The 25,338-nt window shown below is 54.3% G+C and overlaps 1 protein-coding gene across 1 annotated transcript in view; it reads right to left on the bottom strand.

Annotated features, from left to right (window-relative positions):
* Positions 1-6,080: 6,080 nt before the first annotated feature.
* LOC144489429 (brevican core protein-like) overlaps positions 6,081-25,338 on the bottom strand; it is a 39,839-nt gene continuing 20,581 nt past the window's right edge. The window contains exons 6-13 of the mRNA XM_078207274.1: positions 24,673-25,221; positions 20,391-21,005; positions 13,349-13,456; positions 11,961-12,119; positions 10,432-10,514; positions 8,378-8,522; positions 7,641-7,823; positions 6,081-6,154 (exon numbers count right to left, since the gene is read on the bottom strand). Of these exons, the coding sequence (XP_078063400.1) occupies positions 6,081-6,154; positions 7,641-7,823; positions 8,378-8,522; positions 10,432-10,514; positions 11,961-12,119; positions 13,349-13,456; positions 20,391-21,005; positions 24,673-25,221 (1,916 nt within the window). The remainder of the gene's footprint in view (positions 6,155-7,640; positions 7,824-8,377; positions 8,523-10,431; positions 10,515-11,960; positions 12,120-13,348; positions 13,457-20,390; positions 21,006-24,672; positions 25,222-25,338) is intronic.

The following is a 25,338-nucleotide window of genomic DNA, read 5'->3' as shown; positions in this document are numbered from 1 at the left end:
AAGGTAGGGTTCTGAAGACTGTGGAGGAACAGAGAGATCTTGGGGTCCATATCCACAGATCTCTGAAGGTTGCCACTCAAGTGGATAGAGCTGTGAAGAAGGCCTATAGTGTGTTAGCTTTTATTAACAGGGGGTTGGAGTTTAAGAGCCGTGGGGTTATGCTGCAACTGTACAGGACCTTGGTGAGACCACATTTGGAATATTGTGTGCAGTTCTGGTCACCTCACTATAAAGAAGGATGTGGAAGCGCTGGAAAGAGTGCAGAGGAGATTTACCAGGATGCTGCCTGGTTTGGAGGGTAGGTCTTATGAGGAAAGGTTGAGGGAGCTAGGGCTGTTCTCTCTGGAGCGGAGGAGGCTGAGGGGAGACTTAATAGAGGTTTATAAAATGATGAAGGGGATAGATAGAGTGAACGTTCAAAGACTATTTCCTCGGGTGGATGGAGCTATTACAAGGGGGCATAACTATAGGGTTCGTGGTGGGAGATACAGGAAGGATATCAGAGGTAGGTTCTTTACGCAGAGAGTGGTTGGGGTGTGGAATGGACTGCCTGCAGTGATAGTGGAGTCAGACACTTTAGGAACATTTAAGCGGTTATTGGATAGGCACATGGAGCACACCAGGATGATAGGGAGTGGAATAGCTTGATCTTGGTTTCAGATAAAGCTCGGCACAACATCGTGGGCCGAAGGGCCTGTTCTGTGCTGTACTGTTCTATGTTCTATGTTCTAATTTAGCATGGCCAATCCACCCTAACCCTTACGTCTTTGGAGGGGTTATGGAAAGAAAGATCCATGAGGGAGGGGGCAGCACAGATGGGGCGAATGGCCTTTTTCCATGCTGTACATTGGCAATAATTGCACTGTGATACTTTAACTGTAGTCTCCTCTTGACGGCCCACTGTGACAACGCCTGCGAGAGTTAGTTAGTTATAACACTGATACAATGCAAACGGAATAACTTCTATTTAATTAATGCACTTCTTACAACTATAACCAGTGCCTTAGGAAATGATCGATTAATGGCCACTGCCTAAAGACTGTGTATTAGAATGTTTCCACACCTATTAGTAAGTTGTTATCGATATAATAGGTGATGTTAACTTGCTGCTGTGTGTGCATAGTTCGGGCAGTGGCAATAAAGAGTGAATTTAAAACTGTAAATAGTGCCTGGATCCGACTGATTTCTCTTTGTCTTCCTATGAGTCCATTGGGATTGTGTCCAATGGGAGTGAATGGGAAGGGGATTGGGATTGTGTACAATGGGAGTGAATGGGAAGGGGTTTGGGTCCATTGGGATTGTGTCCAATGGGAGTGAATGGGAAGGGGATTGGGATTGTGTACAATGGGAGTGAATGGGAAGGGGTTTGGGTCCATTGGGATTGTGTCCAATGGGAGTGAATGGGAAGGGGATTGGGATTGTGTACAATGGGAGTGAATGGGAAGGGGTTTGGGTCCATTGGGAATGTGTACAATGGGAATGAATGGGAAGGGGTTTGGGTCCATTGGGATGGTGTACAATGGGAATGAATGGGAAGGGGTTTGGGTCCATTGGGATTGTGTACAATGGGAGTGAATGGGAAGGGGTTTGGGTCCATTGGGATTGTGTACAATGGGAATGAATGGGAAGGGGTTTGGGTCCATTGGGATTGTGTACAATGGGAGTGAATGGGAAGGGGTTTGGGTCCATTGGGATTGTGTACAATGCGAGTGAATGGGAAGGGGTTTGGGTCCATTGGGAATGTGTACAATGGGAGTGAACGGGAAGGGGTTTCGGATTGGGATTGTGTACAATGGGAGTGAATGGGAAGGGGATTGGGATTGTGTACAATGGGAGTGAATGGGAAGGGGATTGGGATTGTGTACAATGGGAGTGAATGGGAAGGGGTTTGGGTCCATTGGGATTGTGTACAATGGAGTGAATGGGAAGGGGTTTGGGTCCATTGGGAATGTGTACAATGGGAGTGAATGGGAAGGGGTTTGGGTCCATTGGGAATGTGTACAATGGGAGTGAACGGGAAGGGGTTTGGGATTGGGATTGTGTACAATGGGAGTGAATGGGAAGGGGATTGGGATTGTGTACAATGGGAGTGAATGGGAAGGAGTTTGGGTCCATTGGGATTGTGTACAATGGAGTGAATGGGAAGGGGTTTGGGTCCATTGGGATTGTGTACAATGGGAGTGAACGGGAAGGGGTTTGGGTCCATTGGGATTGTGTCCAATGGGAGTGAATGGGAAGGGGTTTGGGTCCATTGGGATTGTGTAGAATGGGAATGAATGGGAAGGGGTTTGGGTCCATTGGGATTGTGTACAATGGGAGTGAATGGGAAGGGGTTTGGGATTGGGATTGTGTACAATGGGAATGAATGGGAAGGGGTTTGGGTCCATTGGGATTGTGTACAATGGGAATGAATGGGAAGGGGTTTGGGTCCATTGGGATTGTGTACAATGGGAGTGAATGGGAAGGGGTTTGGGATTGGGATTGTGTCCAATGGGAGTGAATGGGAAAGGGTTTGGATCCATTGGGATTGTGTACAATGGGAGTGAATGGGAAGGGGTTTGGGATTGGGATTGTGTACAATGGGAGTGAATGGGAAAGGGTTTGGATCCATTGGGATTGTGTACAATGGGAGTGAATGGGAAGGGGTTTGGGATTGGGTTTGTGTACAATGGGAGTGAATGGGAAAGGGTTTGGATCCATTGGGAATGTGTACAATGGGAGTGAATGGGAAGGGGTTTTGTCCATTGGGATTGTGTACATGGGAGTGATTAGGAAGGGGATTGGGATTGTGTACAATGGGAGTGAATGGGAAGGGGATTGGGATTGTGTACAATGGGAATGAATGGGAAGGGGATTGGGATTGTATACAATGAGAATGAATGGGAACATGAGTGTGTTATTGAGACCGGGACGGGAGCAGTTCTCTGTCTCTCTCTCTCCTTCCCCTGCACCAGGAGTCACAACATACCTTCCCGCCATTTCCCCAGCCCGTTACACGGACAAATCTGTCCTATTACCCGTGAATCCCCGAATGGCCCACGCAATCCCCCAGATTCTTCAATAAACAACTTTATTAGTTTATTATGAAGCCAGGCTTGTCCAGTCGTGGGGCAAAGCTGATGAAGATACAGTATGGAATATGGAAGTATCGTAATTATTCTTTTTAAGTACCCGAACTCTCTGTCACGCATGCACACACATCAGGAAATAGAGGCGTTCTGCCTCGAAAGGTTAGAAGTCAGTGGTTGAAGGATAAAGGAGGGATGATGGACTCCTTAGAAATGGAGTGTGGATTCTTTGCATGCTGTCTCTTGGCGCTGGGCTGCTTTACAATCGATGAATCTTGTGTTACTTTTCAGAGGCACTTGGTGGGAAACTTGTAGTCAGTGGATTTCAGATGGCAAAGCGACCTGGGAGCAACTTCCATTCACTGGTTGCTCTGGGCAGAGTGTAGAGATCTTGCCTTCTTCCCCCGAATAGTTCCTCCTCCTTGTATCATCCCCAAAGACAAATCCAGCCAACCAGGTTTTGAAACACAGATTTCCAGGAATGTTTTTGTCCCCCCCACAAAATTAGAACCCGCCGTGTCCCCCTTTGGGAAACACTCCAGGGGGTCAAGAGCTTTCTTTCAAACTGCTTAATTACCTTTTCTTGTTAAATCCGTTCTTTCCCAGGAGCAGCAGCAACCAGTGTCCTTGTGATGACCCTTTCAGGGGCGGTGCTGTTTCAAAAAAACCACACAACTTCTTCCAGAATGTTCCTCATCCTCGAAGGCGAACCGACGAGCATTATTAGAGTCAGTCCATTGTATGAATAGGAAGCAGTTGAGGTCCATTGGGATTGTGCACAGCGGGAGTGATTGGGAAGGGGCTTCGGATTGGGATTGTGTACAATGGGAGTGAATGGGAAGGGGTTTGGGTCCTTTGGGATTGTGTACAATGGGAGTGAATGGGAAGGGGTTTGGATCCATTGGGATTGTGTACAATGGGAGTGAATGGGAAGGGGTTGGGGATTGGGATTGTGTACAATGGGAGTGAATGGGAAGGGGATTGGGTCCATTGGGATTGAGTCCAATGGGAGTGAATGGGAAGGGGATTGGGATTGTGTACAATGGGAATGAATGGGAAGGGGTTTGGGATTGTGGACAATGGGAGTGAATGGGAAGGGGATTGGGATTGTGTACAATGGGAGTGAATGGGAAGGGGTTTGGGTCCATTGGGATTGTGTACAATGGGAATGAATGGGAAGGGATTGGGATTGTGTACAATGGGAATGAATGGGAAGGGGATTGGGATTGTGTACAATGGGAGTGAATGGGAAGGGGATTGGGATTGTGTACAATGGGAGTGAATGGGAAGGGGTTTGGGTCCACTGGGATTGTGTACAATGGGAGTGAATGGGAAGGGGATTGGGATTGTGTACAATGGGAATGAATGGGAAGGGGTTTGGGATTGTGGACAATGGGAGTGAATGGGAAGGGGATTGGGATTGTGTACAATGGGAGTGAATGGGGGGGGGGTTTGGGTCCATTGGGATTGTGTACAATGGGAATGAATGGGAAGGGATTGGGATTGTGTACAATGGGAATGAATGGGAAGGGGATTGGGATTGTGTACAATGGGAGTGAATGGGAAGGGGATTGGGATTGTGTACAATGGGAGTGAATGGGAAGGGGTTTGGGTCCACTGGGATTGTGTACAATGGGAGTGAATGGGAAGGGATTTGGGATTGGAATTGTGTACAATGGGAGTCAATGGGAAGGGGTCTGGGTCCATTGGGATTGTGTACAATGGGAGTGAATGGGAAGGGGTTTGGGATTGAAATTGTGTACAGTGGGAGTGAATGGAAGGGGATTGGGTCCATTAGAATTGCATACAAATATGGGATTCGGTGCAGACTGAAACTCCCTGTACACTGTCCCCCATCAAACACTCCCAGGACAGGTACAGCACGGGGTTAGATACAGAGTAAAGCTCCCTCTACACTGTCCCCCATCAAACACTCCCAGGACAGGTACAGCACGGGGTTAGATACAGAGTAAAGCTCCCTCTACACTGTCCCCCATCAAACACTCCCAGGACAGGTACAGCACGGGGTTAGATACAGAGTAAAGCTCCCTCTACACTGTCCCCCATCAAACACTCCCAGGACAGGTACAGCACGGGGTTAGATACAGAGTAAAGCTCCCTCTACACTGAGTTGGTGTCGATGATTGATGGTGACTGGGTGTTTGCTCTCTGGGAATGAATCGATTTTGCAGGAATAATGAAGGTGATGTGGGAATGGCATCTGGGATGGAGTACGGACATTGGAGGACAGCAGCAGGCTGCGGGAAACACGGATTGGTTCGGGATGTGAGTGTCCGGGGATGGGAGCTGGGTGATCCGGCCAATGTCGGGGACAGTTCTGCACTGGTTATAGGAACGGGTTTGGGAGACATTGGGAGCTGGGGAATGTGCTTGTTGTCGGGAATGGCGGAAGCGGAGAGAGGGGAGGGACAGTGGCGTAGCGACGGATTGTCCCGGGCTGCGATCCTCAACCACAAAACCGCCTCTCCCCTTGGAATCCGAGATAAGTCCTTCTCCCATTGGGAAGCATCTTCGGAATACCGCGGGGTGGAAGTGGGGTGGTGGGGGGAGCGGGAGGGGGGTGGGGGGGTAGCGGGAGGGGGTCGCACCGAGCTGAGAGGGAACATCGAGGACATCTAATTAAGGCTTGCTCCATCGATGTGGGGCGTTGCCCATGCAGTGAGGGGGGAGCGGGATGGGGGGGAACAGTGTGGGCATCGACGGACGTGAGAAGCTTCCAATGCAAAACACACACACGCGGGCGCACACAGGCCCTCCGAGGGTTAGTGTCCAGGTTCAGCTGGAGTTTTCCGAATCCCTTTGTTCCGGATCGGGGCAAAAGGCAAAGGCATCGTGTGATTCTCTGAAGCTGGTGATACCATTCGGGGGGAATCGGTATAAAGGTGAGATATCGACGATGAAGATCTCCATTCAGATTGTCCTCGGTTAGTAAGTGTTCAGAGACCCCTCGCTGCATCCTCGAGGGCGCTCAGGTAGGTACCTCCCCCATCCTTATCTTAATATCGTAGCCATCTCCGAGGATGCGCTGTTACCCTCTGTCTGGGCAGCCTGAGTGTAATTAGAAGCTGGAAAAACGAACGATAAAAAACAAGGATTATTTTTCATCAGGAGAGGGTAAAGAATTCTGGAAATAAATCCCCATCAAACACTCCCAGGACAGGTACAGCACGGGGTTAGATACAGAGTAAAGCTCCCTCTACACTATCCCCCATCAAACACTCCCAGGACAGGTACAGCACGGGGTTAGATACAGAGTAAAGCTCCCTCTACACTGTCCCCCATCAAACACTCCCAGGACAGGTACAGCACGGGGTTAGATACAGAGTAAAGCTCCCTCTACACTGTCCCCATCAAACAATCCCAGGACAGGTACAGCACGGGGTTAGATACAGAGTAAAGCTCCCTCTACACTGTCCCCCATCAAACACTCCCAGGACAAGTACAGCACGGGGTTAGATACAGAGTAAAGCTCCCTCTACACTGTCCCCCATCAAACACTCCCAGGATAGGTACAGCACGGCGTTAGATACAGAGTAAAGCTCCCCCTACACTACCCCCCATCAAACACTCCCAGGACAGGTACAGCACGGGGTTAGATACACGGTACAACAGTGGTTAGCACTGCTGCTTCATAGCTCCAGGGACCTGGGTTCGATTCCCGGCTTGGGTCACTGTCTGTGTGGAGTTTGCACATTCTCCTCGTGTCTGTGTGGGTTTCCTCCGGGTGCTCCGGTTTCCTCCCACAGTCCAAAGATGTGCAGGTTAGGTTGATTGGCCATGCTAAAATTGCCCCTTAGTGTCCTGGGATGTGTAGATTAGAGAGGTTAGTGGGTAAAATATGTAGGGATATGGGGGTAGGGCCTGGGTGGGATTATGGTCGGTGCAGACTCGATGGGCTGAATGGCCTCTTTCTGTACTGTAGGGTTTCTATGATTTTTTTTAAGAGTAAAGCTCCCTCTACACTATCCCCCATCAAACACTCCCAGGACAGGTACAGCACGGGGTTAGATACAGAGCAAAGCTCCCTCTGCACTGTCCCCATCAAACACTCCCAGGACAGGGACAGCACGGGGTTAGATACAGAGTAAAGCTCCCTCTACACTGTCCCCATCAAACACTCCCAGGACAGGTACAGCACGGGGTTAGATACAGAGTAAAGCTCCCTCTACACTGTCCCCATCAAACACTCCCAGGACAGGTACAGCACGGGGTTAGATACAGAGTAAAGCTCCCTCTACACTGTCCCCATCAAACACTCCCAGGACAGGAACAGCACGGGGTTAGATACAGAGTAAAGCTCCCTCTACACTGTCCCTCATCAAACACTCCCAGGACAGGTACAGCACGGGGTTAGATACAGAGTAAAGCTCCCTCTACACTGTCCCTCATCAAACACTCCCAGGACAGGTACAGCACGGGGTTAGATACAGAGTAAAGCTCCCTCTACACTGTCCCCCATCAAACACTCCCAGGACGGGTACAGCACGGGGGTTACACGTTCTCTGGTATTGAGTTGTACCCGCTGTCCTGCCCCGCCAGTCTCCGACTTACCCCGGGTGCAGATGATCTGAGGCCGTTCCCAGCTCCCGTCCGCTTGGCACCTGACCGTGGGCAGTTGGCGTTGGGTGTAGCCCGCCTTGCACTGGTATCTCACAATGGAGTCGGTCTCGTAGCGGGGTTTGGGTTTGCCGAGGACCCGGGCTTCCTCCAGAGCCGGGGGCGCACCACAGGAGCCTAGGTTACAGGTTCGCAGAGGGGGACAGAGAGAAGAGGAGAGTCGTGAGAGGGCTCGGACGGTGGGTGGAGGGGGGAAGGGAGGGTGAGGGGAGGGGGGGGGAAGGGAGGGTGAGGGGAGGGGGGGGGAAGGGAGGGTGAGGGGAGGGGGGGAAGGGAGGGTGAGGGGAGGGGGGGAAGGGAGGGGGAGGGGTGGGGAAGGGAGGGTGAGGGGAGCGGGGGGGAAGGGAGGGTGAGGGGAGGGGGGGAAGGGAGGTTGAGGGGAGGGGAGGGGAAGGGAGGGTGAGGGGAGGGGGGAAGGGAGGGGAAGGGAGGGTGAGGGGAGGGGGGGTGGAAAGGAGGGTGAGGGGAGGGGGAGACTGACCCAGAGGATGAGGGTGGAGGAGGGACTGAAATCTACGTGGCGGGAGGCTGGAGAATTTGGTATTATTCCTCTTGGGTCGTAGAAACGTTCAGAGACCGACTGGATTGCGGTGGTATTCAAGATTGTCTCTCATGGGCGCAGGGGGTTAACGGGGGTATCTGGAGGGGGAGCGGGGGAGCTGGATACTTACTGGTGCCCTTCTTGCAAGTGAAAGCCAGGAAATAATTGCAGGGAACGTCACTCCACCGGCCCCCTTTGTGCCACACCATCACCACGCAGTTCTCCCCCGAGGTGAAGAAGCTATCCGGTTGCCCGCTGTGCCAGTTCTCGTAGAGCTGGGGTCCGGCGGGGTGGCGACAAGAACCAGCAGGGTGAGAAACAACAGACTGTTAGCGCGAGGAATGACCAGCAAAAAAACAGGAGGCCATTCGACCCCTCTCGAGCCTGTTACACAGGAATAGGAGGCCATCCAGCCCCTCTCCCTTGAGCCTCTGACACAGGAACAGGAGGAGGCCATTCAGCCCCTCTCTCTTTCGAGCCTGTTACACAGGGACAGGAGGAGGCCATTTAGCCCCTCTCTCTTTCGAGCCTGTTACACAGGGACAGGAGGAGGCCATTCAGCCCCTCTCTCTCAAGTCTGTTACGCAGGAACAGGAGGAGGCCATTCAGCCCCTCTCTCTCAAGTCTGTTACACAGGAACAGGAGGAGGCCATTCAGTCCCTCTCTCCCTCCAACCTATTACACAGGAGCAGGAGGAGGCCATTCAGCCACTAACTCCTCCGAGCCTGTTACACAGGAACAGGAGGAGGCCATTCAGCCCCTCTCTCTCAAGTCTGTTACACAGGAACAGGAGGAGGCCATTCAGCCCCTCTCTCTCAAGTCTGTTACACAGGAACAGGAGGAGGCCATTCATCCCCTAGCTCTTTTGAGCCTGTTACACAGGAACAGGAGGAGGCCATTCATCCCCTAGCTCTTTTGAGCCTGTTACACAGGAACAGGAGGAGGCCATTCAGCCCCTCTCTCTCAAGCCTGTTACACAGGAACAGGAGGAGGCCATTCAGCCCCCTCTCCCTTAAGCCTGTTACAAACGAACAGAAATTTAAGGATCTCAAACAGGTCACCCCCTGCCTCAGCTTTCTGGGGAAAAGAGCCTCAAGCCTGTTCAATCTATCCTGCTGTGTAAAGCTCCTTCCAAAAGTTGACAACAACTTGATCCAAACGTTTGGAGGGTCAGTGCTGAGGGAGCGCCACACTGTGGGAGGGTCGGTGCTGAGGGAGCGCCGCACTGTGGGAGGGTCAGTGCTGAGGGAGCGCCGCACTGTGGGAGGGTCGGTGCTGAGGGAGCTCCGCACTGTGGGAGGGTCAGTGCTGAGGGAGCGCCGCACTGTGGGAGGGTCAGTGCCGAGGGAGTGCCGCACTGTGGGAGGGTCGGTGCTGAGGGAGCGCCGCACTGTGGGAGGGTCAGTGTTGAGGAGCGCCGCACTGCGGGAGGGTCAGTGCTGAGGGAGCGCCGCACTGTGGGAGGGTCAGTGTTGAGGGAGCGCCGCACTGTGGGAGGGTCAGTGCCGAGGGAGTGCCGCACTGTGGGAGGGTCAGTGCTGAGGGAACGCCGCACTGTGGGAGGGTCAGTGCTGAGGGAGCGCCGCACTGTGGGAGGGTCAGTGCCGAGGGAGCGCCGCACTGTGGGAGGGTCAGTGCTGAGGGAGCCCCGGACTGTGGGAGGGTCAGTGCTGAGGGAGCGCCGCACTGTGGGAGGGTCAGTGCTGAGGGAGCGCCGCACTGTGGGAGGGTCTGTGCTGAGGGAGCGCCGCACTGTGGGAGGGTCAGTGCTGAGGGAGCGCCGCACTGTGGGAGGGTCAGTGCAGAGGGAGCCCCGGACTGTGGGAGGGTCAGTGCTGAGGGAGCTCCGCACTGTGGGAGGGTCTGTGCTGAGGGAGCGCCGCACTGTGGGAGCGTCTGTGCTGAGGGAGCGCCGCACTGTGTGAGGGTCTGTGCTGAGGGAGCGCCGCACTGTGGGAGGGTCAGTGCTGAGGGAGCGCCGCACTGTGGGAGGGTCAGTGCTGAGGGAGCGCCGCACTGTGGGAGGGTCAGTGCTGAGGGAGCGCCGCACTGTGGGAGGGTCAGTGCTGAGGGAGCGCCGCACTGTGGGAGGGTCATCCCAGGTTGAGTCCTGGTGGGGCAGCCTCTCTCCTGTCTCCCGCCAGAGCACTGGTCAATCATTGGTTGATCGCAATGAAAACTCACCAACTGTTTTCCATCTGACCATTGGAAATCATCCTCAATAATTTTATCATTCAATCCAATCCACTGATACTCCTTAAAGCGCTCTGCAAATACAGAGAGATGGAAGAGGGGGTTAGCTTTGGGTCACGTTACTACTCCTTTAAGAAAAGTATGCATCTCATGTTGCTCGTGAATGGCGTTTTTCTTTATCCATTCCTGGGACATGGGCGTCGCTGGCTGGTCCCAGCATTTATTGCCCATCCCCAGTTGCCCTTGGAGAGGAGAGTTGAGAGTCAACCACATTGCTGTGTGGCTCTGGAGTCACATGTAGAACTATAGAATCCCAACAGTGCAGGAGGCCATTCGGCCCATCGAGTTTGCACCAACCGCAATCCCACCCAGGCCCTATTCCTGAACCCCCCCTGAGCTAGACCCCCTTAGTGTCCAAAGATGTGCAGGTGAGCGAGATTGGCCATGCTAAATTGCCCCTTAGTGTCCAAAAATGAGTAGGTGAGGTGGATTGGCCGTGCTAAATTGCCCCTTAGTGCCCAAAGATGTGCAGGTTAGGGGGATTGGCCATGCTAAATTGCCCCTTAGTGTCCAAAGATACGTGGGTTAGGTGGATTGGCCATGCTAAATTACCCCTTAGTGTCCAAAGATGTATAGGTTTGGGGGATTGGCCATGCTAAATTGCCCCTTAGTGTCCAAGGATGTGCAGGTTAGGGTGGATTGGCCGTGCTACATTGTCCCTTAGTGTCCAAAGATGTGCAGGTTCGGGGGATTGGCCGTGCTACATTGTCCCTTAGTGTCCAAAGATGTGCAGGTTAGGTGGATTGGCCATGCTAAATTACCCTTTAGTGTCCAAAGATGTGCAGGTTCGGGGGATTGGCCGTGCTACATTGTCCCTTAGTGTCCAAAGATGTGCAGGTTAGGTGGATTGGCCATGCTAAATTGCCCCTTAGTGTCCAAGGATGTGCAGGTTAGGGTGGATTGGCCATGCTAAATTACCCTTTAGTGTCCAAAGATGTGCAGGTTAGGTGGATTGGCCATGCTAAATTGTCCCTTCGTGTCCAAAGATGTGCGGGTTAGGTGGATTGGCCATGCTAAATTGTCCCTTCGTGTCCAAAGATGTGTGGGATAGGGGGATTGGCCATGCTAAATTGTCCCTTAGTGTCCAAAGATGTGTGGGATAGGGGGATTGGCCATGCTAAATTGTCCCTTAGTGTCCAAAGATGTGTGGGATAGGGGGATTGGCCATGCTAAATTGTCCCTTAGTGTCCAAAGATGTGTGGGATAGGGGGATTGGCCGTGCTAAATTGTCCCCTGGTGTCGTGGGATCTTACTTTGTACCAATTGCTGCGTTTCTGACATTTCAACAGTGGCCACACTGCAGAGGGCAGTTCATTGGCTGCAAAGTGTGTTGGTGCCACTTGTGAGATAACGAGTGTTTCGCTGGGAATGTGAAGTCCCCTCTGAGCGAAGGGGCCTTCGTCGGGAGGGTGCGGGATGCAGACGCTGGGTTGGAAGACACAGGTCGACAGCGGGCTTACCGTTAATAAATTTCTGTTCCTCGGGAGTCATGATGCTGGTCAGATGTCCCCCCTCAGACCGGCACTGCTCCTCAGCCGACTCCCAGGTACGGCGCCCCCGATGGTGCTTGTAGCAATAGCCCAGAAACTTCAGCCATCCCACCTCACAAGTCACCTCATCTATGCCGAGAGAGAGGCAACAGACTGTTAATCCCACAGTGCGGCGCTCCCTCAGCACTGACCCTCCCACAGTGCGGCGCTCCCTCAGCACTGACCCTCCCACAGTGCGGCGCTCCCTCAGCACTGACCCTCCCACAGTGCGGCGCTCCCCCAGCACTGACCCTCCCACAGTGCGGCGCTCCCTCAGCACTGACCCTCCCACAGTGCGGCGCTCCCTCAGCACTGACCTTCCCACAGTGCGGCGCTCCCTCAGCACTGACCCTCCCACAGTGCGGCGCTCCCTCAGCACTGACCCTCCCACAGTGGGGCGCTCCCTCAGCACTGACCCTCCCACAGTGGGGCGCTCCCTCAGCACTGACCCTCCCACAGTGCGGCGCTCCCTCAGCACTGACCTTCCCACAGTGCGGCGCTCCCTCAGCACCGACCCTCCAACAGATCAGCGCTCCCTCAGCGCGAACCCTCCCACAGTGCGGCGCTCCCTCAGCACCGATCCTCCCACAATGCGGCGCTCCTTCAGCACTGACCCTCCCACAGTGTCGTGCTCCCTCAGCGCGTACCCTCCCACTGTGCGGCACTCCCTCAGCACCGACCCTCCCACAGTGCGGTGCTCCCTCAGCACCGACCCTCCCACAGTGCGGCGCTCCCTCAGCACCGACCCTCCCACAGTGCGGTGCTCCCTCAGCACTGACCCTCCCACAGTGTGGCGCTCCCTCAGCACTGACCCTCCCACAGTGCGGCGCTCCCTCAGCACCGACCCTCCCACAGTGCGGCGCTCCCTCAGCACTGACCTTCCCACAGTGCGGTGCTCCCTCAGCACTGACCCTCCCACAGTGCGGCGCTCCCTCAGCACTGACCTTCCCACAGTGCGGTGCTCCCTCAGCACTGACACTCCCACAGTGCGGCGCTCCCTCAGCACTGACCCTCCCACAGTGCGGCGCTCCCTCAGCACTGACCCTCCCACAGTGCGGCGCTCCCTCAGCACTGACCCTCCCACAGTGCGGCGCTCCCTCAGCACTGACCCTCCCACAGTGCGGCGCTCCCTCAGCACTGACCCTCCCACAGTGCGGCACTCCCTCTGACACTGGAAGTTCAGATTTAGTCGATATCTCTCCAGAAACTGGGAAAGGGGACAGAGAGTCTCGGGGGTGCAGAGTCGAGGCGAGAGGTGCAAACGTTAACTCTGGACCTGATGGTTCACCCGCGCTGTGGGCACAGTTACAGACACTCACCCAGGTGGCACAGACTGCCCGTGTACGTGGGAAGGCAAACACAGGAGAAGATGCTATCTTCCTCCACACAAGTTCCACCATTCGCACAGGGATTCGGGAAGCAAGTGTCTGGAAAAACGAGGGTGAGATTGTCAGGATAATGTGAGTGAGAGTGTTACACAGGGAGTGAGAGTGTTACACAGGGAGTGAGAGTGTTACACAGTGCGTGTGAGTGTGACACAGTGAGTGGGAGTGTGTGTTACACAGTGAGTGTGAGTTTTACACAGTGAGTGTGAGTGTTACACAGAGTGTGTGACGGTTACACAATGAGTGTGAGTGTTACACAGTGAGTGTGAGGGTTACATAGTGAGTGTGTGAGTTACACAGTGAGTGTGCGTTACACAGTGAGTGTGTGTGTGTTACACGGTGAGTGTGAGGGTTACACAGTGAGTGTGTGTTACAAAGTGAGTGTGATGGTTACACAGTGAGTGAGTGTTACACTGAGTGTGAGTGTTACACAGTGAGTGTGAGTGTTACACAGTGAGTGTGGGTTTTACACAGGGAGTGTGAGTTTTACACAGGGAGTGTGAGTGTCACACAGTGAGTGTGCATTACACAGGGAGTGTGAGTGTGACTGTTACACAATGAGTGTGAGTTTTACACAGTGAGTGTGTTACACAGTGAGTGTGAGTGTTACGCAGTGAGTGTGCGTTACGCAGTGAGTGTGGGTGTTACACAGGGAGTGTGGGTGTTACACAGGGAGTGTGGGTGTTACACAGGGAGTGTGAGTGCGACTGTTATACTCACTGTGTAAAACTCACACTCACTGTAACAGTCACACTCACTGTGTAAAACTCACACTCACTGTGTAAAACTCACACTCACTGTGTGAGTGTTACACAGTGAGTGTGAGTGTGACGGTGACACAGTGAGTGAGTGTGAGTGTTACACAGTGAGTGTTACACAGTGAGTGTGAGTTTTACACAATGAGTGTGAGTGTTACACAGTGTGAGTGTTACACAGTGAGTGTGTGTATTACACTGAGTGTGTGTTAAACTGTGAGTGTTACACAGGGAGTGTGAGTGTTACACAGTGAGTGTGTGTATTACACTGAGTGTGTGTTAAACTGTGAGTGTTACACAGGGAGTGTGAGTGTTACACAGGGAGTGTGAGTGTTACACAGGGAGTGTGTGAGTTACACAGTGAGTGTGAGTGTTACAGTGTGTGAGAGTTTTACACAGTGGGTGTGAGTTTTGCACAGTGAGTGTGAGGGTTACACAGTGAGTGTGCATTACACAGGGAGTGTGAATGCGACTGTTACACAGTGAGTGTGAGTGTTACACAATGAGTGTGAGTCTTACACAGTGAGTGTGAGTGTTACACAGGGAGTGTGAGTGTTGCACAGTGAGTGAGTGTTACACAGTGAGTGAGTGTTACAGTGAGTGTGAGTGTTGCAGTGAGTGTGAGTGTTACACAGGGAGTGTGACTGTTACACAGGGAGTGAGTGTTACACAGTGGGTGTGAGTGTCAGTGTTACACAGTGAGTGTGAGTGTTACACAGAGTGTGTGTCACACTGTGAGTGTAAGTGTTACACAGTGAGTGTGTGTGTTACACAGTGAGTGTGTGTGTTACACAGTGAGTGTGAGTGTTAAACAGTGAGTGTGAGTGTTAAACAGTGTTTGTGAGTGTTGCACAGTGAATGTGAGTGTTACACAGCGAGTGTGAGTGTTACACAGCGAGTGTGAGCGTTACACAGGGAGTGTGAGGGTTACACAGTGAGTGTGTGTGTTACACAGTGAGTGTGAGTGTCACACAGTGAGAGTGAGTGTTACACAGTGAGTGTGAGTGTCACACAGTGAGTGTGTTACACAGGGAGTGTGAGTGTGACTGTTACAGTGAGTGTGAGTTTTGCACAGTGAGTGTGAGGGTTACACAGGGAGTGTGACTGTTACACAGGGAGTGAGAGATTTACACAGTGAGTGTGAGTGTTACACAGTGAGTGTGAGTGTTGCACAGTGAATGTGTGAGTGTTACACAGTGAGTGTGCGAGTGTTACACAGTGTGTGAGTGTGAGCATTACACTGAGTGTGAGGGTTACACAGTGAGTGTGAGGGTTACACAGTGAGTGTGAGGGTTACACAGTAACTGAGAGTGTTACACAGTAACTGAGAGTGTTACACAGTGAGTGAGAGTGTTACACAGTGAGTGTGAGTGTCACACAGTGAGTGTGAGTGTTACACAGGGAGTGTGAGTGTCACACAGTGAGTGTGAGTGTCACACAGTGAGTGAGAGTGTCACACAGTGAGTGAGTGTCACACAGTGAGTGTGAGTGTCACACAGTGAGTGTGAGTGTCACACAGTGAGTGAGAGTGTTACACAGTGAGTGTGAGTGTCACACAGTGAGTGTGAGTGTCACACAGTGAGTGAGAGTGTCACACAGTGAGTGTGAGTGTCACACAGTGAGTGTGAGTGTCACACAGTGAGTGTGAGGGTTACACAGTGAGTGTGTGTCACACAGTGAGTGAGAGTGTTACACAGTGAGTGTGAGGTTACACAGGGAGTGTGAGTGTTACACAGTGAGTGTGAGGGTTACACAGGGAGTGTGAGGTTACACAGGGAGTGTGAGTGTTACACAATGAGTGTGTGCATTATATATTTAAATATTGTATCTGTTCCCTCACACACAGAGATCCCGTTATCCGGCGCTGATAGTTCTTCGGTCAGTTGTAATGTTTGAGCTTCGAGCTGGGGTACGTGTCACCTGGGGACTGGACCCCCAAATGCGGCCAGCTTTGCAAAGGTGGCCCCCATTCTTCGCACTGCCTTAGCTCCTGGCCTGTCCATCGCCATCGCAGCCTGGTGACCTTCGACCTTTCGAATCCTCCAATTCCGGCCTCTCGATCATTCCCCAATTCCCATCGCTCCGCCATTGGCGGCCGTGCTTTCAGCGGCCTGGTGGAGGCCCTAAGCTCTGGAATTCCCTCCCTAAACCTCTCCACCTCTCTCTCTCTCCAACCATCCATCTGCACCTTTGAACCCACCTCTTGAGTCATCAGTTACCGAGGCAGATCCCTGGGATTAAGATCGCTCTTGGGCCAACGCTCCGTGGTGTTTATCAGAACGGGAGATGGTAAATTCCAGGTCCTGAGATGGGGGGAACCTGAAACTCCGGCTGCTACTTCTGAGGGAGCCTAAAAGATGGGGGCAGCACGGTAGCACAGTGGTTAGTGCTGCTGCCTCACAGCGCCAGGGTCCCGGGTTCGATTCCCGGCTCGAGTCACTGTCTGTGTGGAGTTTGCATGTTCTCCCCGTGGGTTTCCTCCCACACTCCAAAGATGTGCAGGTTAGGTGGATTGGCCATGCTAAATTGCCCCTTAGTGTCCAAAGATGTGCGGGTTAGGTGGATTGGCCGTGCTAAATTGTCCCTTAGTGTCCAAAGATGTGCAGGTTAGGTGGATTGGCCGTGCTAAATTGTCCCTTAGTGTCCAAAGATGTGCAGGTTAGGTGGATTGGCCGTGCTAAATTGCCCCTTAGTGTCCAAAGATGTGCAGGTTAGGTGGATTGGCCGTGCTAAATTGTCCCTTAGTGTCCAAAGATGTGCAGGTTAGGGGGATTGGCCGTGCTAAATTGTCCCTTAGTGTCCAAAGATGTGCAGGTTAGGTGGATTGGCCATGCTAAATTGCCCCTTAGTGTCCAAAGATGTGCAGGTTAGGTGGATTGGCCGTGCTAAATTGTCCCTTAGTGTCCAAAGATGTGCAGGTTAGGGGGATTGGCCATGCTAAATTGCCCCTTAGTGTCCAAAGATGTGCAGGTTAGGTGGATTGGCCGTGCTAAATTGCCCCTTAGTGTCCAAAGATGTGCAGGTTAGGGGGATTGGCCATGCTAAATTGCCCCTTAGTGTCCAAAGATGTGCGGGTTAGGCGGATTGGCTATGCTAAATTGCCCCTTAGTGTCCAAAGATGTGCAGGTTAGGGGGATTGGCCATGCTAAATTGCCCCTTCGTGTCCAAAGATGTGCAGGTTAGGGGGATTGGCCATGCTAAATTGCCCCTTCGTGTCCAAAGATGTGCAGGTTAGGTGGATTGGCCGTGCTAAATTGCCCCTTAGTGTCCAAAGATGTGCAGGTTAGGGGGATTGGCCATGCTAAATTGCCCCTTAGTGTCCAAAGATGTGCGGGTTAGGCGGATTGGCTATGCTAAATTGCCCCTTAGTGTCCAAAGATGTGCAGGTTAGGTGGATTGGCCATGCTAAATTGCCCCTTAGTGTCCAAAGATGTGCAGGTTAGGTGGATTGGCCGTGCTAAATTGTCCCTTAGTGTCCAAAGATGTGCAGGTTAGGGGGATTGGCCATGCTAAATTGCCCCTTAGTGTCCAAAGATGTGCAGGTTAGGTGGATTGGCCGTGCTAAATTGCCCCTTAGTGTCCAAAGATGTGCAGGTTAGGGGGATTGGCCATGCTAAATTGCCCCTTAGTGTCCAAAGATGTGCGGGTTAGGCGGATTGGCTATGCTAAATTGCCCCTTAGTGTCCAAAGATGTGCAGGTTAGGGGGATTGGCCATGCTAAATTGCCCCTTCGTGTCCAAAGATGTGCAGGTTAGGGGGATTGGCCATGCTAAATTGCCCCTTAGTGTCCAAAGAGGTGGAGGTTAGGGGGATTGGCCATGCTAAATATGTAGGATAAGGGGATAGGATGGGCCGGTGCAGACTCGATGGGCCAAAGGGCCTCTCTCTGCAGCGTAGGGATTCTACGGACGAGAATGTGGGGATGAGGTCGCAGTCCAATCAGCCGCAACCTTATTGAATGGTGGGACAGCTTGGAGGGACCGAATGGTCTCCCCCCTCCTCCACCCCCTCAGGCCCCGCCACATTCCTGATTGAGGTGCCTCTGATCACAGGAACCAGAGACTGGCGACCGGAATGGGGACGACGCATCAGAGGAGGAAGCCATTTGGTCCATTTAACCCGTACTGGCCCTCCGAAAGATCTATCCAGCGTGTGTGTTCCCCGCCCCACCCCACCATTCCTCTCGGCCCTCCCGGCTGAAGTGCCGCTGAGCTGGCCCCAGCCCAAGATGTGCACAGCAAGATCCCACAAACAGGAGACGGAGATCAGGGAAGGAGAAGGCTCTTTTGCCCATCATGTCCGTGATAGCCCTTGGAACGCTATCGCCCATTCGCCCCCAACCCTACCCCTCCACCCGTATCCAGGGGAAATATCCTCCCTCATTTCTCCAATATCCACCCCCCCCAACTTCAGAAAGTTCCTGTTGAATCTGCACCCTAACCCTTCCAGATAGGGGAATTTCACAGTAACTTCATTGCGGTGTTAATGTAAGGCTTAATTGTGACTAATAAATACATTTTAACTTTACAACAACTTGCTGCTGTTAATTCCAAATTCTCCCCATCTCCCCCCCCTTCCCTTTCCCCGATTCTCGACAATCTGTGGCCCCTCTGGTTACCCACCCCACCTGGAATATTTCAGAACTTGATGGAAACATTTCAATCATCTCCAATCTTCATTTTAGAGACATCAAAACTAAACTCCTCCCACACTAACTTCATTGCGGTGTTAATGTAAGCCGATTCGTGACACTAATAAATTTCAAACTTCATTGGGATTCACAATAGGGTCAGTGCTGAGGGGGCGCCGCACTGTGGGAGGGTCAGTGCTGAGGGAGCGCCGCACTGTGGGAGGGTCAGCGCTGAGGGAGCGCCGCACTGTGGGAGGGTCAGCGCTGAGGGAGCGCCGCACTGTGGGAGGGTCAGCGCTGAGGGAGCGCCGCACTGTGGGAGAGTCAGTGCTGAGTGAGGGCTGCACTGTGGGAGAGTCAGTGCTGAGGGAGCGCCGCACTGTGGGAGGGTCAGTGCTGAGGGAGCGCCGCACTGTGGGAGCGTCGGTGCTGAGGGAGCGCCGCACTGTGGGAGAGTCAGTGCTGAGGGAGCGCCGCACTGTGGGAGCGTCGGTGCTGAGGGAGCGCCGCACTGTGGGAGAGTCAGTGCTGAGGGAGCGCCGCACTGTGGGAGGGTCGGTGCTGAGGGAGCGCCGCACTGTGGGAGGGTCGGTGCTGAGGGAGCGCCGCACTGTGGGAGGGTCGGTGCTGAGGGAGCGCCGCACTGTGGGAGGGTCAGTGCTGAGGGAACGCCGCACTGTGGGAGGGTCGGTGCTGAGGGAGCGCCGCACTGTGGGAGGGTCGGTGCTGAGGGAGCGCCGCACTGTGGGAGGCTCAGTGTTGAGGGAGCGCCGCACTGCGGGAGGCTCAGTGCTGAGGGAGCACCACACTGTCGGAGCGTCGGTGCTGAGGGAGCGCCGCACTGTGGGAGGGTCAGTGCTGAGGGAGCGCCGCACTGTCGGAGTGTCAGTGCTGAGGGAGCGCCGCACTGTGGGAGGGTCAGTGCTGAGGGAGCGCCGCACTGTGGATGGGTCAGTGAGGGAGCGCCGCACTGTGGATGGGTCAGTGAGGGAGCGCCGCACTGTGGGAGGGTCAGTGAGGGAGCGCCGCACTGTGGGAGCGTCGGTGCTGAGGGAGCGCCGCACCCTCTGAGGTGTCCCCCCCCCGCCCTCCTCTTCCTCGGAGCACGGCAGAGAGACGCCAGAGCCTGGGACATTCGTACAAACCTCCAGCAAGCCAAAACGTCATGAAAAGACAAAAGGTGGGTGGCGACGGAAGGTGGATGGGGGTGTAGGAAAGAGGGAGGGCGTAGCAAGGGGTGGGTTAGTTGATTAGTTTAGCCACTTCAAGAACAAAGACACAGCAGCACCGATGTTTGGAAAATACTTTTAATAAAGTTTCATTGAAATTATTAAGAGGTCTGGACACTTCACAGAAGTTTTGCCACAACAGTGCAAAGGTCTACTGGTTCTCTCGGACTTTGTATTAAGGGATCGGTTAACTGTGTGCTGGTTTCCTCTTCTTGAACAGGAGTTAGAGATCGCAGCAGAGAGCGGGGTAAAGGGGGAGGGATGGTGAGAGAGAAAGAGAGAGGTGGAGTAGGGGTGGGCAGTTTAGTACCTGGATATAAGGGCATGGAGTGCGTACAGGAGGGCACACCTCTGCCAGTTACCTGTCTGTTCCACTGCCCGGTTGAAGGCTCCTCGCTGAGTGGGCGCTGCTCGCTCAGGGGCGAGAGGGAGTGCCTCCGTCACCCTCCTGTCCGTCCCTCCCTCCTCCGGAAGCGGGAGGGGTGAAGTCGAGTGGGGGGCCCCTCCCTCCGTGCCGGGGGGCGAGTCCAGCGCGACGGGGCCCTCCGTCCGGGGGTCCGGAGTCCGGTGGTCTCCGGGGGTCCTGGCATCTTCCGGCCCCTCCGCGGGGGGGCGTCCTTCGCCTTGGGTCGTCAGGGGCAGGGGGGGGTGGAGGTCGGAGGTCGGGTCCGCGGCCGGGGCGGTGGGGCGGGGGGTGTGGCCCGAGAGCTCGCTCCGCATCCAGGAGCCGCGGGAGGTGGCCCCCCGGCCCGTGGAGGCCGTGCCGACTTCCAGCCGCGCGCCGTCGTCCACCTCCTCGTCTCCGGGAACGTCGGGGGGTGGCCTCTTCGGCTGGTCCCGCGGCGGAACGGGGGAGGTGTGTCCAGGATCACCCCCTCTCTGGCCAGACCCGGGGTCCCCTCCCGTCTCAGGGGGCCCCCCGCCTCCGAGGAACGGGTCGTCTGTCCCGGTGTATCCCGTCAGTTCCGGACTTTCCCCTGGGAACAGAGAACGGAGCAGTTGGGAATTGGATTGTCTGGGGGGGACTGAACGGGGATGGGAGGGGTTGGGTGGAGGGATGGGGAGAGGGTCCCGTTCGAGGGCACTTCGAAACAAAATTGGACGCCCAACTGACAATCGAAAGTGGACACCCAACTGGCCTTTTACGCAGGAACAGGAGGAGGCCATTCAGCCCTCTCTTCCTTGGGGTCTGCGCGGGAGCTGTGCCCCCCCCATTCCCCTCCCAACCCCACTACCCCCCACAGCGGTCAGTTCGGAGAAGGCACGGCCGGAGGAAGCCCAGACCGGTGAGATTGCACTCCCAGACAAAATGGCGCCCTCTCGGAGAGGGAGAGAGAAATGGGATTGGCCGCTTTGTGAGGGCAACGGTCAGGAGGAGGAGGAGGGGGGAAGTTCTGGGTGGGGTCTGGAGGGGAGGGGAAGGAGTGGGGATGGAGGTGGAACAATAAGGACCCCCTCCCCCCAACATGACACGTGTTCGGGCCCCCTACACCAGCACCAGTGGGAATGGCTTCCAGAACTTTCCGCCATTTTCCCCCCCCTCCCCCACAACTCCCTCCCTCCTCCTCCGCCACAACAAGCCAATCAAAACTCCTGAAGGGGAGGAAGGGGGAGGGGTGTCCCAGGATGACCCATATGAGGTTCAGAGCGGAGGTAGGCCATTCGGTCCATCGAGAGAGTCTGTACCGCCCCTCAAGGAGGTCGTGCGACGCTCCTCAACTCCTACTTTTCCTGCCTTCTCCCTCGTGGTGAGGGTGGGGGGGGGTGGAGGAGGGCGCCTCGCTCACTCATTAGGCACCCAGGGGGAGGGGCGCGCACAGGAGGATCCCAAAATGTAGAGAAACACAGCAACTGGAGGTCAGAGAGAGGGAGGGAGAGAGAGAAGGAAGAGAAGAGAGTTTTGGAGATTGGGTTAGAGTTTGGTGTTAGACAGTTTCTGGGATTGAGAGCGACGAACGTGTCTCCACCTTGTCCATTCCTGACCAGTCACAACTCGCCCTGAAAACTCCATAAGACCCAGGAGCAGAATGAGGCCACTCGGCCCATCGAGTCTCCTCCGCCATTCAATCATGGCTGATATTTTTCTCATCCCCATTCTCCTGCCTTGATCCCCACTTTGGAAACTCAATTTACAGCAGGCCATTCGGCCCCTCCACTCTGTTCTGGTGACTCACGCCCCCTCCATGAGCCTCCTCCTATCCCCTCACTGCATTTGATCCCAGTTGGGCATTGTTAAGAGTGTAGGATCGAGGTGTGGGGGAGTGGAGGCGTGTGGGAGGACGATGGGGGCACGTTGGCGGGGGGGGGGGGGGGAGGTGGTGGGTTAACAGTGGCACAGCGGGTTAGCCCTGCTGCCTCACAGCACCAGGGACCCGGGTTCGATTTCCGGCTTGGGTCACTGTCTGTGTGGAGTCTGCATGTTCTCCCCGTGTCTGCGTGGGTTTCCTCCGGGTGCTCCAGTTTCCTCCCACACTCCAAAGAAGTGTAGCTAAGGTGTATTGGCCATACTAAATTGACCCTTAGTGTCCAAAGATGTGCGGGTTAGGTGGATTGGCCATACTAAATTGCCCCTTAGTGTCCAAAGATGTGCGGGTTAGGTGGATTGGCCATGCTAAATTGCCCCTTAGTGTCCAAAGATGTGCAGGTTAGGTGGATTGGCCATGCTAAATTGCCCCTTAGTGTCCAAAGATGTGCAGGTTAGGTGGATTGGCCATGCTAAATTGCCCCTTAGTGTCCAAAGATGTGCGGGTTAGGTGGATTGGCCATGCTAAATTGCCCCTTAGTGTCCAAAGATGTGCAGGTTAGGTGGATTGGCCATGCTAAATTGCCCCTTAGTGTCCAAAGATGTGCAGGTTAGGTGGATTGGCCATGCTAAATTGCCCCTTAGTGTCCAAAGATGTGTAGGTTAGGGGGATTGGCCATGCTAAATTGCCCCTTAGTGTCCAAAGATGTGCAGGTTAGGTGGATTGGCCATGCTAAATTGCCCCTTAGTGTCCAAAGATGTGTAGGTTAGGGGGATTGGCCATGCTAAATTGCCCCTTAGTGTCCAAAGATGTGCAGGTTAGGTGGATTGGCCATGCTAAATTGCCCCTTAGTGTCCAAAGATGTGTAGGTTAGGGGGATTGGCCATGCTAAATTGCCCCTTAGTGTCCAAAGATGTGCAGGTTAGGTGGATTGGCCATGCTAAATTGCCCCTTAGTGTCCAAAGATGCGCAGGTTAGGTGGATTGGCCATGCTAAATTGTCCCTTAGTGTCCAAAGATGTGCAGGTTAGGTAGATTGGCCATGCTAAATTGTCCCTTAGTGTCCAAAGGTGTGCAGGTTAGGTGGATTGGCCGTGCTAAATTGTCCCTTAGTGTCCAAAGATGTGCAGGTTAGGTGGATTGGCCATGCTAAATTGCCCCTTAGTGTCCAAAGATGTGCAGGTTAGGGGGATTGGCCATGCTAAATTGCCCCTTAGTGTCCAAAGATGTGCAGGTTAGGTGGATTGGCCATGCTAAATTGTCCCTTAGTGTCCAAAGATGCGCAGGTTAGGTGGATTGGCCATGCTAAATTGTCCCTTAGTGTCCAAAGATGTGCAGGTTAGGTAGATTGGCCATGCTAAATTGTCCCTTAGTGTCCAAAGGTGTGCAGGTTAGGTGGATTGGCCGTGCTAAATTGTCCCTTAGTGTCCAAAGATGTGCAGGTTAGGTGGATTGGCCGTGCTAAATTGTCCCTTAGTGTCCAGAGGTGTGCAGGTTAGGTGGATTGGCCGTGCTAAATTGTCCCTTAGTGTCCAAAGATGTGCAGGTTAGGTGGATTGGCCATGCTAAATTGTCCCTTAGTGTCCAAAGATGTGCAGGTTAGGTGGATTGGCCGTGCTAAATTGTCCCTTAGTGTCCAAAGATGTGCAGGTTAGGGGGATTGGCCATGCTAAATTGCCCCTTAGTGTCCAAAGATGTGCAGGTTAGGTGGATTGGCCATGCTAAATTGCCCCTTAGTGTCCAAAGATGTGCAGGTTAGGTGGATTGGCCATGCTAAATTGTCCCTTAGTGTCCAAAGATGCGCAGGTTAGGTGGATTGGCCATGCTAAATTGTCCCTTAGTGTCCAAAGATGTGCAGGTTAGGTAGATTGGCCATGCTAAATTGTCCCTTAGTGTCCAAAGGTGTGCAGGTTAGGTGGATTGGCCGTGCTAAATTGTCCCTTAGTGTCCAAATATGTGCAGGTTAGGTGGATTGGCCGTGCTAAATTGTCCCTTAGTGTCCAAAGATGTGCGGGTTAGGTGGATTGGCCGTGCTAAATTGTCCCTTAGTCTCCAAAGATGTGCAGGTTAGGTGGATTGGCCGTGCTAAATTGTCCCTTAGTGTCCAAAGATGTGCGGGTTAGGTGGATTGGCTATGTTAAATGCATGGGTATGGGGTAGGGGGAGAGGGCCTGGTTAAGATGCACTGTTGGAGAGTCTGTGCAGACTCGATGGACTGAATGGCCTCCTTCTGCACTGCCGGAGATTCTATGGCCCCAGGTTGAGCAAGCTCTCTGGCGCGTGACTGTCTGTGGGATCTTACTGTGCCCTATTGGCTGCAAAGTATTCTGGGGCAGCCATCGGTGGGAGGAGGTGCTACCCAAATGCAATTCCGTCCTGCACCTCGAATCTTTGTCACTCACCTGTGGGCGGGTACGGATCCGGCATCGGGGGTCCCTCCGTCTCCCGCTCCCCCTGGGTCGCCTGGCCCGGGAATCCAGCCGGAAATGCCGAATCCTTCCGCCGTGGCGGGGGCCCGCGCCCCAAGGGGGTCCGGAACTTTGTCCCGACGGCAGGCTCCCCGTCCTGGGGCCCCGGCCCCCCGCTGTGAGTCTCCTGGCCCTCCCCGCTCGGCGCCGGCCGACCTGCGCCGGGGGGGTCCGCGGCCGGGTGGCGCCCATGGTGGTCCCGGGGGCCGCTGGGCGAGCGAGGGACTCCAAACATCTCGGGCAGCACCAGCGCCGTTTCGGGGGTCGGGGCCGGGGTGGGGGCCCCCGGGTTCCCGGCGGGAATCAGTCCACCCGCCTCCGACGTGGCAACGTCACCTTTAACCTCCTCAGCGGCCTCAGATTCCGGCTCCCCCAGCCCCTCGGTGGTGGCCTGCGCGTGCACGGAATCCTGCTTGTGGTCCTCGTACTCTGCATCCGTCGCAAAGTAGTCGAAGGGGAATTCAGTGTAGGAGTCTTCTGTTTCTGCGCACAGGTTGAGGAACAAGATGTCAGAGAGTGGCTTCGCCAAGGTGACGACGACCCCACCCCCCTCCCCCCATCCCAACCCCCTCTGAACCCTAACCCAAGATCCCTCAAAGA

Source organism: Mustelus asterias, unplaced genomic scaffold (assembly GCF_964213995.1).
Source record: "Mustelus asterias unplaced genomic scaffold, sMusAst1.hap1.1 HAP1_SCAFFOLD_2177, whole genome shotgun sequence".
NCBI lineage: Eukaryota > Metazoa > Chordata > Chondrichthyes > Carcharhiniformes > Triakidae > Mustelus > Mustelus asterias.
This window is presented reverse-complemented; position numbering and strand designations above follow the sequence as displayed.